General features: G+C 52.0%; 1 protein-coding gene, 1 long non-coding RNA gene and 1 other non-coding gene across 3 annotated transcripts in view; 1 reads left to right on the top strand and 2 right to left on the bottom strand.

Moving 5' to 3' along the window:
• LOC145713446 (uncharacterized) overlaps positions 1-16,690 on the top strand; it is a 222,069-nt gene that overhangs the window by 112,428 nt on the left and 92,951 nt on the right. The gene's annotated exons all lie outside the window — the stretch shown is intronic.
• RPL18A (ribosomal protein L18a) lies at positions 3,719-7,177 on the bottom strand. Its single transcript, XM_081792175.1, has 5 exons — positions 7,044-7,177; positions 5,560-5,739; positions 4,798-4,927; positions 4,099-4,208; positions 3,719-3,876 (listed from the first exon to the last, which is right to left on the bottom strand). Exons 1-5 carry the CDS (start codon positions 7,059-7,061, stop codon positions 3,784-3,786), a joined length of 531 nt encoding a protein of 176 aa, XP_081648301.1. The 5' UTR covers positions 7,062-7,177; the 3' UTR covers positions 3,719-3,783.
• Positions 4,314-4,446, bottom strand: LOC145715320 (small nucleolar RNA SNORA68). Its single transcript, XR_014137357.1, has one exon. It is a non-coding gene; the product is annotated as a small nucleolar RNA SNORA68 (small nucleolar RNA).

The following is a 16,690-nucleotide window of genomic DNA, read 5'->3' as shown; positions in this document are numbered from 1 at the left end:
GGCCTTTCTCTACTGTGAGGTGGGAGGCTACAGACTGACGCTCGGGCTGAGGCGCATTCATTGAGGGGCAGAACCATGCCCCGGCTGCTGGGGGCGCAGCAGGATCCAGGCGGACCCCTACCGCTCACCGGCACAGGGCACTGACCCAGCCAGCAGACGACCGACCGCACATTTCAGAAGCTGACGGGTGACAAGAGTGAAGTCAAGTCGGAGATGGAGCTAGCCTGGGGGGCGACTTTATGTGGGGCTTCGGGGAGGGGAGCTCTCTGAGGAGGTGATTGCAGACCTGAAGGCGGGGAACGAGCCAAGCTTGGGGGCGGGGCACTTGGAGCAGGGGGAACAGCCAGTGCAAAGGCCCTGAGGTGGAACAAGTGGAATGAGCAGAGTGAGGCCAGGGAAAGCCACGAGGGACCTTGAGCCTTGGTGAAGCGTGTGGAATTTACTCTGAGGGCGCTGGCGGGGAGGAGGGGAGGGACCACGGGCACTGGAGAGTTTGGAGCCAGAGGGACCTAATGAGATTTGTAGATTCTGAAAAGCCCACCGCCATGTCCAACCAAGGCAGCGGCTGTGTGGCAGGGAGAGACGGGTGGATGGGAACGTGTTCTGGGAACCCTGAGAGGTGTGTAGGACCATCTTCTCGGGGGCTGGGGGGGTACAGGGAGCAGGGTGGTGAGATTCACCTTCCCTGACTGCCCAGTTCCCATCACAGAACAGGGAGGGGGCAAGCAGGACGCAGCCCCGTGGAGGAGGAGGGGCAGGGAGACTCTGAAGGCTGGGCAGCTGCAGTCTGAGCGCACAAGGGGCTGTCGCACGGGTATCTGTTGTCCCCAACCCTGCCTGCTGCCCAGGCACCCCCAGTGCTCCCACAGCTCCCTAGTTATGAGCTACTGTGGCTCCAGCATGACCTTCTGGCTGGCTGTCTTTGAACTTCTACCTTGCACTCAGTAAAAGCAAACTTTTTTTTTTTTTTACTAACGGTGAGGCGTGCTCTGTGAGATTCCACGATTCCTACATCCTGAGGACCCCAACTGGGTTCTAGGATTCCACAATTCTCGGTCTCTCTTGGTTTCAGGATCTGGGTCAGGTCTTCTGGGACCCCCACTTGTCCCACTTTTGCCTTGGTGCCTACCCTTGTCCCTGATAGCCCCTGACTCAGGAGGGGCAGCTCGTGAGGTCTCTCCCCCAAGGCTCCCAGCCCAGGAATGACACTTGGCACCTGGACAAACCCAGGGACAGGACCTGGGAGTCTCAGCACCGGAAGCAGGAGAGGCCCACCAGGGCCTTGCGGGTTCCACATTCTTGTCCACCCGAGTTGGCTGGGTGATCCCAAAAGAACCTTCCCCTCCCTGGACCCCAGCCGGCCAGAGGGTTAAAAGTCCAAGAGGCCAGCCCTATCTCACGGGCCTCACAACGAAGGGCCCATCGCCACCTACTCTGGGCTTTCGCTCTGCGTGGTTCCAGCACCTCACCTACCTCTGGAGACTGAGGGCCCAGTTCAGCGGTCTCCACCTCCTTGCCAGCGTCCTGCCAGCTGCTCTGTGCAGGGTCTGTGGGGTGGGGACACAGTAGAGGAGTCTGCAGGCAAGAATGGGTAGATGGCCGGGGCAGGGGGTGGTGAACGAAGACACGGAAGTTAGGGAATTGGGGTGCACTCGTCATCTGTTCAAAGGTCCCTCGATAGTGGGACTGACCCCACCGTCTGGCTGGTTCGGGCAGAGCCCTCCCAGCCAGCCCCCAGGCTGTAACATGGACGGTTTGTCGAGGCCCTGGCCTTCCACTCTCCCAGTGATGCATCCAGTCTCTAGCTCACCTGAACTATCCCCACCCCCACTTCACACAGAACAAAAGCTGAGTGGGTAGTGACTAGCCCCAGGCACAACCAGTAGGGCCACCTCAAGACCAAGTCACGATTGACCGAAGGGCTCCAGATTCCAGTCCAAGCGGGACTGGGGCTCCTTCTCCATGTTCTAATCTTGCAGACACAGGGTCAGGTGTCCAAGGCCCTTCCACTTTGTTGCTCAAGTGTGGCTTCTCGATGGCCAAAGAGGGCTGCTGGCGCCCCGGCCATCCTGCCTCTATTCCAGCCAGATGGGGACATCCTGGAAATGGCAGACATCACCACTGCTAGTATCACATGATTACTCCTAGATGAGAAGGCTGGGAAATGGATTTTTTCTTTGTGGGGGGCATCTAGATACAGAGATCCAATTACTGAGGAAGGAGGAGGGGTTTCTGGCCCAAGTCCCAAAAGATTAATGAAATCAACAAGGCAAAAAGTTCAAAAACTCTAGCCTGGCTCCCAAAATATACCCTAAGAAACATGAAGTGCCCTAGAAAAGTATTTGTACTATCTACGGGGAAAAACACGTATTTGTCACATCTTTCGCCTACATACATAAAGACCTTTACAAAACAGTAACTTAAAAAATGACCCGCAGCCCCGTAATGAGCCGAGACCACACAAGTATTTTTACTTAAAGAAAAGTGCCCACCTCCTAAGAAAAAAGCAAATTCAAATCCTAAGAAGTGATTTTTCTTTAGCCATCAAAGCGCAAAGGCCTGGAGATGGGAAAGAACCACTCGAGAACAGCAGGCAGGGCAGCCGCGAAGGTCTCGGAAGCCTGGCACCCCATCCTCAGGGGTCTTTCCTGTGACAACGGCTGGCTGTGCACAAACCCTGGCTTGGGTGCCGCTCCAAGCATAGGCGGAGTTTGAAATGACCTGCTTTTCCAGAAACCACTCAGACTGATCCTGCCAACTAGCCCCCTCCCCCCAAGTGGGAGAGGGGAGGCCGTACCCTTGCCTGGGACACCCCAGTCCACACGGACTTGCCCTGCCTTCTTCTCATTCCCCGGCTCCCCGCAACAGAAGGCGATCCTGACTGACCTTTGCCCCCAGTGCCCGTAGCTGCGACTTTCCCCAGTACTGTCAACGGAGTAAATTCAATCTGCTCCGTGCCCTCATCTTCTGAGAACATCGAGGCTCAAAGGGCCGGGGCCGCTCAAGGTCACACACCAAGGACAGATGCCTCCCAAGATCCTTGCTCCTTCCTAGCTGTGTCGGCCTCCTGACGGGCTCAGCCAGGGTGGGATTAGCCTCGTGCCTAGAATTCCCCAGGCTGTAAGCGGTTGCCTGGAGACAGATACCCAGTGAGTCCTTTACCTCCTGGGGCAGGATTAGGGTCTCCTTTGAGGGGCCCCCAAGCCAGTGAAGGACAAACTACCACAGCTCACAGCCCTCTCAGGTGCCCCCTCACGTCTGCTCTGAGGATCCCGGAACCAGAGACTAGGGTTCTAAGCCTGGAAGGGAAAACTCGTAGGTGGAATGAGCCAACCCTAACATCCCGATTCCTTCCAGGCATCCAAGTGCCACAGCTTACCACAGCCGTGGGGAGGGTTGAGGCCTGTGCCTCACAAGGCAGGTGGAACGGGTTTAGGGGCCAAACCTTTTGGCCTGCAACAGGCTACAAAGCTCACAGCAGAGGGCCAGCCGATGGGGCTGAAAAATGGGCCCTCTGGCTCTAGGACCCGGCCCATGACAGCCCCTTGCTGGATGAAGTCCCAGGGGGTGTGGCCTTCTCATTTCTAGAGCTCCCCTTCTGGAGAAATCAAGTGTCTGGGTCCCATTTCAAGAGAGAAAGACCCCTCCCAGAGCAGAGAACTCACAGCTTGGCTGCGCCCTTTTGAGCTCTGCAGGGTGTACAAAGAATACAAGCGTGTCTGAGCACCCGGGTTTTCCCAAGGAGTTTATTTGGGCGGACCTGGGGCCAGGGAGGCTCTGCATCTAAAAGAAGGTGTTGGGCCTCTTGGTGGTGAAGCGTGGCTTGTGCTGGCGACGCAGGACCCGGTGGGGCAGCGGGAACTTGATCTTGGAGTCCTGTGGTAAGGAGAGATGGGTGAGGGGGACGAAGCCTCTTAACCTTTCTTCCAGGGGCCACTGAGGTGTGGCCACCCCCCACCGGGCTCCTGCGTCAAACCCGGTGCCTCCCTGCGGCTCCCAAGGCTGGGGGACAGGGGAGCAGCTAGGCCAGCTCCATGTTCCGGGGGAGACCCCCCCCCCTCAGCCCAGCCCACCCAGCAGGGCCCCCAGGGCACTCACGTGGAACTGCTTGACTGCCGGGCGGCGGCACTTGCTGGCTGCGATCTCCTCCACCTTCATGATCTGGATCGAGTGGGCCCGGGCACGGTGCCGGGCACCCATGTCTCGGTCTGCAGGAGGGTGAAGGTGAACGTGTGCCGGGGGTGCACGCACTCCTTAAACCCCCCCCCGTCAAGTACTGACCCGGAAGGACCCCAACGGGCATGGGCCACCAGGGCTGTAGAACCTCTCAATTCACTTTGAGGAGCACGGCCACAGCCCCCCAAAGGCGACGAGATCCACTTGCTGTTAGCACCTCTGTTTAAACCGCTATTACAAGAAACAGCAGTTCTTGGGTTGAGGCGCTTCGGTTTTGGCCCCGGCAGGCAACCTGCCCTGGGAGCACTTGGGGCCACTGGCACCACATCCTGACAGGGCCCCGGCTGGATTCTGGGTGGGAATTATCGCCACACGAGTGATCAACTCCAAAGGTCCCCCTGCTGCCAGGCTCCAGAAAAAGATGCACCCGGAACTTCCTTTCCACTCCTGTCCCCTTGGCAAACACAAACACTGCCTCTGCATCCCAACCGCCATGCCTGGGACCACCCAGTCCCCGTCCTGCCTCAGTCTGAAGGAGTGGGCGGACACAGGCGGATGAGCTGCAGACGCCTGCGAGGTGAGTCTAAAGGAGAAACCAGGTTGTGGCCACCGGAAGCTTACAGCACTGGGTGACGGCGCCCGCGGTCGTCAGGTCCCGGTACTCCCGGTACATGTTGTGGGTGCCGCTGCGGGAGTCGTAGCGCAGCCAGATGCCGAAGTTCTTCACCCGCAAGGGGGATTTCTCGAACACCTGCCAAAGAAACCGGCTGAGGCAAGCGTAGTGAGCGGGCTCGAGCCCAACTCCTACCACCCTGGCTGATCATCTGCCCCTGCTGCTCCAAGGGCAGCCCAGCCCCAGGCCTCTCCTGCGCCTATTTCCCAGTCTTTGAATTTTAAAGCACACGAGGAAAACCTGCTGTCCTAGGACAAATTCCCACCGTTTAACAGCCGGGGGTACACAGCAGTCCAGGCCTGGATGTTCCCCCCATGTGGACCACCAGCTCCAGGCTCCTCCCAAACGCCACCCACCCAGGTCTATCTAGACCAAAAACCAGCTGCCACCCTGTGCGGCCATATGACGCAGAGTCCAGTGCCCAACACAGCAAACGTGCCTAAGTGACGGCACCTTCGTAGATGAGGTCCAGCAAAGGTGCGGGCCTCAGCCAAGGTGTCCCGGCATGCCAGCCACACCCTTCTGGGCCTTGGGCTCTTTCGTTAGGAAAAGGGCACCGAGGGATCCGTCCCATCCTGACCTAGGGCCTAAACAGCACATACGGAACAGGCCAGGGGTTATGAAGTCTGGGAACTCTGTGCAGTGAGGAAGGCCCCCACAGGAACGTGTAAACCCGCTCCAGACCTCACCCTGTCTCAGACGCCCCGTACCTGCCCACAGTAGACAATTTCCCCTGAAGACTTCTTCATCTTCTTCAGCTGAGACACAAAATACCAGAAGCGGGACTTGGCGACAACATGATTAGGTGCAAAGATTCGCATGCGATACAGCGGAGGAGTGCGGCACTTGGGGGTGGGCAGACAGCGCCCCACCACCTTGTACTCTCGCAGCTGAAAGAGAAACAGGGGCGAGATGACGCCTGACCCAGAGCTCTGAGGCAACCGTGAAGATTGACCCTGCTCCCTTTCCCAATATGGAGCAGGAGAGCGAGAAGACTGTCCCCTCCCAGGGCATCCGTGTGGAATCCTGATGAAGGAGCCACGCCACTGTCCCAGCCTTTCCACAACAGGGGTTGAGGGCAGGGAGGATTCACTAAGGTGCCTGTGTACCCTTTGCCTCGGCTCCAGAAAGCTGGGCAGGGCTATCAATCTCACTGTCCTTCCTCCTTCCGTTTACGTTCCTGGGAAAAGCTGAAGCCCAGGCCTGCAGCCTCCTAACTCCGTTGCATCTTTGCGGCTGACTCTGACTACGTCTTCCCAAAGTTCTCTTCCACTCGGGAGCCCAAAGACAGTCACCAGCCTGGGATCGCACAGCACGCTCCAGGCAGAACCAGGAAAAAAAAAAAAAAAATCCAGCGCCCTCCCCAGCCCTGGACTCTCAGCACTGCTGCCACAGGAACTGCAACTACCTCAGTTTTCCCAGCAGCAGTCCAAGGGGTTTGGACTTCCCAGTGGAAACTCCCTGTTGACACGGATGCACAGACAAGTATGTCGGCCAAGGCCAAACTCTGCGATATAGTACAAAGGAACGTATCTCTCACGGACTTGCTGTTTTGCTTATATGATAGCCCCAAGTATCGCCAACTCGGCTCATACTCCCACCTCTCAATCTGACTCATCAGCCCCGCGGACCACCCGTTCAGGAAGGGACCGATGCGGCTGGCCTGAGGCTGGAGGGCTGCACATGACCCCCTTGGTCCCGGGGACTTGCTCTTCCATCTCTGCGCCACAGCGCCCTCTGATTTCACCTAGCACTTGTCACAGATAAGGCTCGCACTCCCGGTGTCAGCTCGGGTTTATAGTTTTCTTCTACTTCTCACAGCCACGCCGAGAGGGGTAGTATTATTGCACCCTCCCACTGGGTCCTCTTCGCCAATGGGAAAACTGAGGCTCGGAGGCTCAACAAGGTCCCGTCGGTCGAGCGTCCAAGTCGCGCCACTTGTCCCTTCCCCCGGAAAGGAGGCCCGGCCTCTTCGGGCCCCGTGATTCCCAAGCGGGCCGGGAGCATGGCATTAGCCTCCCCACGCGGCGCCCGCGATGGCCGCCATGTTGGCTGCACCTGAAGGCAGTGGCGCGCGTGGCGAGGGACGAAGCCGGGCGCACGCTCCCTCTACCCGGCCCACGCCACCTGCCGGGGCCCCGGATTCGTTCCGCACCGCACTCCCCGGCCCCCTGCCCCACCGCGCTCGCCTTACTGTGCCCGAGGCCTTCATGGCGCACCCTCCGCTCTCGCCGCCACCCAAGAAAGGAAGTGGCAGCCCTCGCGCAGCCGCTCACCAGGACTTCGTTGACGGAAGTCCCGCCTCCCGCAAGCCGCACGCCCATTGGTTTGTCGGCCCGGCGCTCAACCAGATCTGCTTTTTCATTGCCTCCGGATCCACCAACCTCACACAGCCCCGCCTTCGTTCGCAGCTAGACTGCAACTCGCAGGAGGTAGGTCTCGTAGCCCCTCCCCTTCCACCTTGACCAGTAAGGGAGCCTGGGAGCGCCAGGCACGCTGGGAGTTGTAGGCAGCCTAGGGGTGTCTGGGTGGCAGTCCGAGCGTTCCACTTACCGTGATGCTCCTGTGTGGAATGTATTTGTTTGTTTGTTTGTTTGTTTGTTTGTTTCTTTCTTTCTTTCTTTCTTTCTTTCTTTCTTTCTTCGTTTGTTTTTAGAATTTATGTCTTTACTGCTTTATATTGCATGAAATGACTTTTCTAGTGTAACATTTTAATTCTTTTAATTGTTTTTTTTACTATATAATATTTTTTATTATTTTTTAAGATTTTATTTTTTAAGTGATCTCTATACTCAAGGTGGGGCTCTAACTCGCAAGCAGGCACCGTGAACGTACTCTATATATTTTTGTTTTGTTTTTATTTTCCTTTTAACTTTTTTTTTAAGTTTACGTGTTTATTTAGAGAGAGAACACGAGCTAGCGGGGGGGGGGGGGGGGGGAGGGTGGGCAGAGAGAGAGAGAGGGAGAGAGAGAATCCCAAGCAGGCTCCACACCAGCAGTGCAGAGTCTGAGGTGGGGCTCAAACTCACTAACCTGAGCTGAAACCAGGAGTCAGACACTTAACCAACTGAGACACCCAGGCGCCCCAAGCCTACTGTATGTGTGTGTGTGTGTGTGTGTGTGTGTGTGTGTATACATTTATTTATATATTTATATATATTTATTTTTGAGACAGAGAGATAGAGCATGAGTAGGGGAGGGGGGCAGAGAAAGAGGGGGAAGCAGAATCCAAATCTGAAAGCAGGTTCCAAGCTCTGAGCTGTCAGCACAGAGCCCGACGCGGGGCTCAAACCCACAAACCGTGAGATCATGACCTGAGCTGAAGCTGGATGCTTAACGGACTGAGCTACCCAGGCACCCTCAAGCCTACTGTATTTTTTAAGTTATTTCCTTAGTGGATGCTCTAGGGCTTCACACATCCATCGGTGTTTTATGTGCTTGTTTTTTTGTTTTTTAGTTGATTTATTTATTTTGAGTGAGAGTAGGGGAGGGGTGGAGAGAGAGGGAGAGAGCAAGAGAATCCCAAGCAGGCCCCACACTGTCAGCACAGAGCCTGACATGGGGCTCAAACTCATGAATCTCAAGATCTTGACCCGAATTGAAACCAAGAGTAGGATGCTTAACCAACTGAGCCACCCAGGCGCCCCTAACACATACATCTTAATTTACAATCTATTTACGATTTATGCTGCCTTCATTTTAATGAGATGCCATTACTCCTATAGTAGCTCCTATAGAACTCATTTCCTCTTCCCCCTTTTGTCCCAAATTATTGTTATTATTGTGCTATTACTGCTATACATATTACATCTCTTATGTGTTACAAACCTAACAATGCATGGCTATAATTGTTACTTACAACCATATGTCTGTTAAAGCATCATGAGAAATTAAAGGAGGACAAGTATGTATTTATAAAGTTTGTTATATTAATCTTCTCCATTTGCATTTCTGGTTCCCTCCACTTGTGTTTGTGGATTAGCATTACTACCTGGTGTCATTTCTTCATTCCTATACGACTTTACTCACCTCTGTTTGTATTATCGTCAAATATATTACATGTCTACATGCTATAGACCTAATGATGGAATTAATATAATTTTTATACAATTGCTTTTTTTTGAGTTTCACTTATGTATTTTGAGAGAGAATCTAAGTGGGAGAGGGGCGGAGAGAGAGAGAGGGAAAGAGAGAATCTGAAGCAGGCTCCATACTGCCATCACGGAGCCCGATTCGGGGCACGAACTCCTCAACCAGGAGATCATGACTTAAGCCAAATTTGGTATTTTAACCGACTGAGCCACCCAGGCGCCCCTACAATTGCTTTCCAAATCAGTTAAGAGATCAAAAAAGTGCATTTTGTGCTGTTTTTTATAATTACAGCATTGTCTTTGTGGTCTTTCATTTTTCACGTGTGTTAGAATTGACATCCAGGGTCTTTCTGCACTTAAAGAAGTCGTGAGCAGGAAATGGGTTAGGCAGTGCCTTTTTCATGGATCCGCAGGTGTTGAAAATTCGGAAAATTGGCGGGAAAGGAGCATGAGGGGTGGAGTGTGGTCAAGGGACCAGGCCTGCCTCCTCCTGGCTCTGGCCCTTTTCTCTGGAAGAGACGACCCCATCCAAACGGCGCTGCCTAGACTGTCCACCAGGTGGCAGCAGACCTTTTGCTTTGTCTCCACCGGGCTGAGGCCAAGAGCCTGGACGTTGGTGTGGGTGGGGCAGGAACAGGTTCAAATCCCACTAATAGTTCCTTGGAACATCATCTCTCTGGGCCTCAGTTCCCCCATCCGTAAGATGAGGCTAATAATAGTCCCCAGCTCCTGGGGTTATGAGCTTTAAATGGCGTAGAATGTTTGGACTGGGGAGGCAGAAGCCCCAGCCCTGGAGCTGTGCGCCTTGGGCACGGGTGAACTCCGTGCGCTGGGCCTCAGTTTTCCCAGGCTGGGGGCAGGAAATGGGAAGGTAGAAAGGAGTCCTGGAAAATGAGTGCTGGGAGAGCAAGAGAGGGGCCAGAGGAGGGGGAGCAGGGAGGACAGGTGAGAAGGGAGGGGGGGGTATGAATGGGAAGGAAAGGCCCCAGGCTCAGCAGGGCTTTGGAGCCAGGTAGGTCAGGGTGACCGCTTCAGCTGGAGCAGAAGGAGGAACGGGGCGGGGGGGGGGGGGGGGGGGGCAGGGGGTGTGTCCTAACGTTTGTTAAGCTTCCCTGCCCCTCTTTTGGCTCTATTGTGGAATGCTGCCCTGGCCCCTCCTCTGAGCCCCTGCTCCTCCCTCCTGCCCTTCCACCCCCCCTCCATCTCGTGGCTCCTGTTCCTGGCAGCCCCCGCCCAGGGAAGCCCAGCTGGGTCAACTGGTCCTGGCTAGGCATCCCTTCCTCTCTGTTACCACCATTCAATTAGGCCTGGCTGACTTCCTGGTTGGCGGCGCCACCCCTGGGCTGCCCCCTCCCTGACTGTCCTTCTTCCTCCTTGAGACCTTGAAGGCTTTAATCCTGGCTCCTGGGCCACACTCTGGCCACACCCCAGTTTGGATCATCACCCTTCCTCAGCTGTCCTGGCAGTCACCACCTCAGCTGCTCCCATCCAGCTCACCCCCTTCTCCATCTGGGCCACCAGCACCTCCGTCTTTCCAGTGCTCCATGCAGTGGCCCAAGATTCTGCTCCTGTCACTTTATCCTGCAAATGACCCAAGCCACTCACTCCCATGGAACCCAGATGCCACAAGGTTCAGGCCCCGGCCTCCTGTGCCTTGTCTCCTGCCCCTCATTGTTCCTGCTCCCAACCCTCCTAAGGCTCTTTCTTCGAATTCATGAATGGATGGATGGATGCATGGATGAAGGAAGGAAGGAATGGATGAATGAATGGGTGAATGAATGAATGGATGAATGAAGGAAGGAAGGAATGGATGGATGAATGAAGGAATGAATGAATGGATGAGGGAAGGAAGGAAGGAATGGATGAATGGGTGGATGAATGAAGGAATGAATGAATGGATGAGGGAAGGAAGGAAGGAAGGAATGGATGGATGAATGAATGGATGAGGGAAGGAAGGAAGGAATGGATGAATGAATGGATGGATGAATGAATTCCAGTACCTATTGTGGGCCAGGCACTGGGGACCCAGCAGTGATCAAGACAACCAACTCCAGCCCTTTGAGAGCTGATATACCAATGGGAGAAATGGACAAGCACAAGATAAATAAGAAAAATAGGCACCACAACACAGTGCGATGTGTGCTGGGGAGAAAAATAAACAGGAAGGGGGTCTCTGTAGGCTCTGTGCAAGTATCGCCGCCCCCCCCATCCCCAGCCAGAGGCTAGATCCCATTTCCCTTTTCTCAGCCTCATTGGAGGATGATCCTAGGGCCTTGTGAGCAGGGGGGGGGGTGGTGGTAAGCAAACAAAGCCAGATTGCACTGCTGAGCGCTGGATGTGTTTGCTCTTCTCATGATCAATATGATTGCGTTGGTTCACGGTCAACCTCTGAACAGCAGCTCTGGTTACTATTTCCTCTCCCATCCCAAGTGCTTAAATGTTTCCTTTCTTTTTTTTTTAAGGATATGCATTTTTTTAAACTTTATTTTTTATTGTTCAAAATTTACATCCAAATTAGTTAGCATCTAGTGCAACAATGATTTCAGCAGTAGATTCCTTAGTGCCCCTGACCCATTTAGCCCATCCCCCCTCCCACAACCCCTCCAGTAACCCTCAGTTTGTTCCCCATATGTAAGAGTCTCTTCTGTTTTGTCCCCCTCCCTGTTTTTATATTATTTTTGTTTCCCTTCCCTTATGTTCATCTGTTTTGTCTCTTAAAGTCCTCATATGAGTGAAGTCATAGGATTTTTGTCTTTCTCTGACTGGCTAATTTCACTCAGCATAATACCCTCCAGTTCCATCCACGTCATTGCAAATGGCAAGATTTCATTCTTCTTGATTGCCAAGTAATACTCCATTGTATATATATACCACATCTTCTTTATCCATTCATCCATTGATAGACATTTGGGTTCTTTCCATACTTTGGCTATTGTCGATAGTGCTGCTATAAACATGGGGGTGCATGTGCCCCTTTGAAACAGCACACCTGTATCCCTTGGATAAATGCCTAGTAGTGCAATTGCTGGGTCGTAGGGTAGTTCTATTTTTAGTTTTTTGAGGAACCTCCATACTGTTTTCCAGAGTGGCTGCACCAGCTTGCATTCCCACCAACAATGCAAAAGAGATCCTCTTTCTCCGCAAGGGATATGCATTTTTTTAATTAAAAAAAATTGTTAATTTTTTATTTTTGAGAGAGAGAGAGAGAGAGACAGAGGGCAAGCAGGGGAGGGGCAGAGAGAGAGGGAGACACTGAATCCAAAGCAGGCTCCAGGCTCTGACCTGTCAGCACAGAGCCCGACACAGGATTCAAACTCACAAACTGTGAGATCATGACCGGAGCTGAAGTCGACACTTAACCAACTGAGCCACCCAGGCACCCCTATACGTTTCCTTTTTTGATCAAACACTTACCTTTAAACACTATTAACAAATACAAAATTCAACAGGCATGGAAAGGTAAATGACAGAAACTATCTCCCTCCTTTGTCTACCATGGCTCCCCAGTGGCCACCACGGGAACAAGTTATTTATTGTTTATGTTTCCCTGCAAAGGGTCTACCCATCCTCATCATCTCTCGTCTTTCTACACAAACCAAAGCTTCCTCCCCAGGCAGGTTTGCACCTTGCTCTTGCCTTTGCGAAATATCTCGGAGGTCTTCCCATATTGTCAGCATTGTGCTGCCTTGTCCTTGTGCGTTCTTTTGCACAGGTGTGTAATATTCATTGCTGAGACCAGCCATAGTTTATACAGCAAATCCCCTGTGCCTGGGCATTTAGGTCGTTTCCAGCTCGTTGCTGTTACAAATTGTGCCATGATGAATCCTTAGCTCTGTATAGGTATCACTCATGGAAGGCCGATTTACTAGAAGGATCCTTGCTGGGTTCTAGGGCATTTTCTTCAGCTTCTGCCTGATTCCCTCCACAGGGCTGGGCCATTTCCACTCATGACGGCAACAATGAGAATTTGTGCAGATCCTTGAGCATACGCTGAAGTCTTATACTTTTCTCTCTTTCTTTTTTTAAATTTTATTTAAAAAATTTTTTAATGTTTATTTATTTTTGAGAGAGACACAGAGCATGAGTGGGGGAGGAGCAGAGAGAGAGGGAGACACAGAATCCGAAGCAGGCTCCAGGCTCTGAGCTGTGAGCACAGAGCCCGACGCGGGGCTTGAACTCACGGACCGCGAGATCATGACCTGAGCCGAAGTCGGACGCTTAACCGACTGAGCCACCCAGGTGCCCCTCCTTCTCTCTCTCAAAAATGAATGTTTAAAAATCACCCCCAGCGGGGTCCTGCACCCCTTCACGATGCCTTCCTCTTGGCACCTTCATTGGCAGCAACCTGATCGGCTTTCTGCCGTTAAGAATAGTTTGCACGTTCCAGAATTTTGCGTGTAAGCCTTGTGCCTGGCTCCTTTCACTCCCTGATCATCACTGATGATTCTGAGATTGTCCCATATTGTTGCGTCTTTCACTAGTTTATTACTTTATTTTCTTTTTTAACCAAGTTGTATTCCTCTGCATGGCTGGACCACTGGTTGTGTATCTATTCACGTGAGTGATCATCTGGGCTGTTTTCAATTTAGAACCATTACGGATGAAGCTGTCGAGCGCATGCGTTTATAAGCCCTTATATAGACTTATGCTCTCGTTTCTCTCAACACGTAGGAGGAAAATGGCTGGCTCATATGGTTTCAGAAACCGCTAAACTGTTCACCACAGGGTCTGCACCTTTTTTTTTGCATTCCCCTGCCAGTCCCACATTGTCAACACTTGTTCTCGTCTGTCATTCTAATTTTGCCCATCCTGCCGACTGTATGGTGCTATCTCACCTTGGTTTAGGTTTGCATTTACCTTATGGCTAATGATTTTGTGCATATTTTCATGTGCTTGTCGGCTTTGGTGAAACATCTATTTGTATCTGTTGTCCATATTATTATTATTTTTTTTTAAATATTTATTTATTTTTGAGAGACGGGAGAGACAGCATGATCAGGGGAGGGGCAGAGAGAGAGGGAGACACAGGATCCGAAGCAGGCTCCAGGCTCTGAGCTGTCAGCACAGAGCTCGATGCGGGGCTCGAACCCACGAACCGTGAGATCATGACCTGGGCCGAAGTCGGGCGCTTAACCGACTGAGCCACCCAGGCGCCCTCCATATTATTTTTTTAATTGATTAATTTATTTTGAGAGAGAGAGAGAGAGAGAACCAGCAGGGGAGGGGCAGAAAGGGGGGGTACGGAGGATCTGAAGCGGGCTCTGCACTGATGGCAGAGAGCTCGATGCGGGGCTTGAAATGACAAACCATGAGAATGTGACCTGAGCTGAAATCAGATGTTTAACCGACTGAGCCACCCAGGGGCCCCAATTTTAATTTTTTTCTAATGTTTATTTCTGACAAAGAGAGAGAAAGACAGAGCATGAACGGGGGAGGGTCAGAGAGAGAGGGAGACACAGAATCTGAAACAGGCTCCAAGCTCTGAGCCGTCAGCACAGAGCCCGACGCGGGGCTCAAACTCACGGGCCGTGAGATCGTGACCTGAGCCGAAGTTGGACGCTTAACTGACTGAGCCACCCAGGGGCCCCAATTTTAATTTTTTTCTAATGTTTATTTCTGACAAAGAGAGAGAGAGACAGAGCATGAACGGGGAAGGGGCAAAGAGAGAGGGAGACACAGAATCGGAAGCAGGCTCCAGGCTCTGAGCCATCAGCCCAGAGCCCGACGCGGGGCTCGAACTCACGGACCGTGAGATCATGACCTCATGACCTGAGCGTAAGTCAGCCGCTCAACCGACTGAGCCACCTGGGTGCCCCATACATTGGAATTACGTTGACTCATGAATCAGTCTGGGGAGAACTGACATCTTAACAACACCAAGTCTGCCAATCTATGAACATGGTATATTTTTCCATTTCTTTAAGTCTTCATGAATTTTGCTCGGTAATACCTATAGTTTTTAGTGCTGAGGTCTTAGACTTCCTTTGTTTGGTTTATGTCTAGATACTTAATTTTTTTTTTTTGGTGCTGCTGCAAATGGGATTTTTTAAAAATTTCATTTTCCAATTGTGTGGTCTAAGAATACATGGTATGTAAGAATTCGGTTGACTTTTGTACGTTACCTTTTTAACCCGTGAACTTGCTAATTCCAGTAGTTGTCAGAGATTCCCTTGGATTTTTTACATTGTAAATAACCATACCATCTGCAAATAGGAAGAGTTTTACTTCCTCCTTTCCAATCTTTATGCCTTGTGTTTGTTTTTCTACCCTCATTGTAATGACTTTGACCTCCAGAGGAACATCAAATAGAAGTGATGAAAATGGAGTCCTTGTCTTTGTTCCAGTCTCAGGAGGAAACAATTCGGTCTTTCACGTTAAGTAAAATATTACCCATAGATTTTTTTTTGTAGACGCTCCTTATCAGGTGGAGGACATTCTCATCTACACCTACTTTGGTAGACGTTTTTATGAAGAGGTGTTGAGTGTTGGCCAATCTCTCCCGCATCCATTGAAATGATCATCTGGTTTCACTGTGCTTTAAACTTGCACTTCCTGGAGGTCCTGGGTGGCTCAGTTGGTTAAGTGTCCGCCTTGGGCTCCGGTCGTGATCTCGCGCGGTTCGTGAGTTCGAGCCCCGCGTCAGGCTCTGCGCTGACAGCTCGGAGCCTGGAGCCCTGCTTTGGATTCTGTGTCCCCCTCTCTCTTCACCCCACCCCTGTTTGCAGCCTGTCTCTCTCTGTCTTTCAAAAATGAATAAACCTTAAACAAAATTTTAAATTTGCGCATTTCCTATTATGAGTGAAGCTGAGCATCTTTTCCCGGGTTTAAGAGCCATTTATAAAAAAAAAAAAAAAAAAAAAAAGAGCCATTTGTGCCTCATTTTCTGTGACTTCTGGGTTCATATCCTGCTAAGCTTTGGTGTTTTCTTATTGTTTCGCAGGAAGTGCTTGTATAATGAAGATATTTTATCCACAATATGAATTCACGTTTGTTTCCAGTCTTATTTATTCTTTGACTGTATTTATGAGCTTTTTGGCAGCAGAAAAATTGAGATATTTGCCTCACTAAAGTTTCCAATTTATTCTTTTTTTTATTATTTTTTTTAATGTTTATTTATTTTTGAGACAGAGAGAGACAGAGCATGAACAGGGGAGGGTCAGAGAGAGGGAGACACAGAATCCGAAACAGGCTCCAGGCTCCAAGACATCAGCACAGAGCCCGACGCGGGGCTCGAACTCACGGACCGCGAGATCATGACCCGAGCCGAAGTCGGCCGCTTAACCGACTGAGCCACCCAGTCGCCCTCCAATTTATTCTTGAACAAGGTCTGGGCTCTGCCTCCTTGAAACTTCCTCCCCCTTCACACAGCCCTCTCTGGGGCTGAGGATGTCACTTTGCCCCACCCCTGTTCCCTTCCTGCTCACTCTCAAAATACCACAGTGACCGTCACACTGAAGTTTTCAGGGCCCTGGAAACTCACTGTCCTTCCTGGAGGACTGGAGCCTCTGTCTCAGGGCCAGGGATGGGAGTATGCTTACATTCGTTTCTGCCAAAGCCACCCAGGAAGTAAATGAAAAATACCACAGCCAAGTCCCCCCACCCCAGGCAGCACTTCCTGCCTCTAGCCTGCTGGGGCTCCTGCCACTGAGGTCACCCTCCTACCCCTCCCTCCACCTGCAAGGCCCCACTGATGCTTCCTAGCAAGTCTCAGAGCCCTCTGCCCTTGACATCCTGCTCTTCTCAGAAACGC

The sequence above is a fragment of the Panthera onca genome, chromosome A2 (assembly GCF_046562875.1).
Source record: "Panthera onca isolate mPanOnc1 chromosome A2, mPanOnc1 haplotype 2, whole genome shotgun sequence".
In the NCBI taxonomy this organism is placed as follows: domain Eukaryota; kingdom Metazoa; phylum Chordata; class Mammalia; order Carnivora; family Felidae; genus Panthera; species Panthera onca.
The sequence above is the reverse complement of the archived record's forward strand: the minus strand, read 5'-3'. Positions and strand labels throughout refer to the sequence as shown.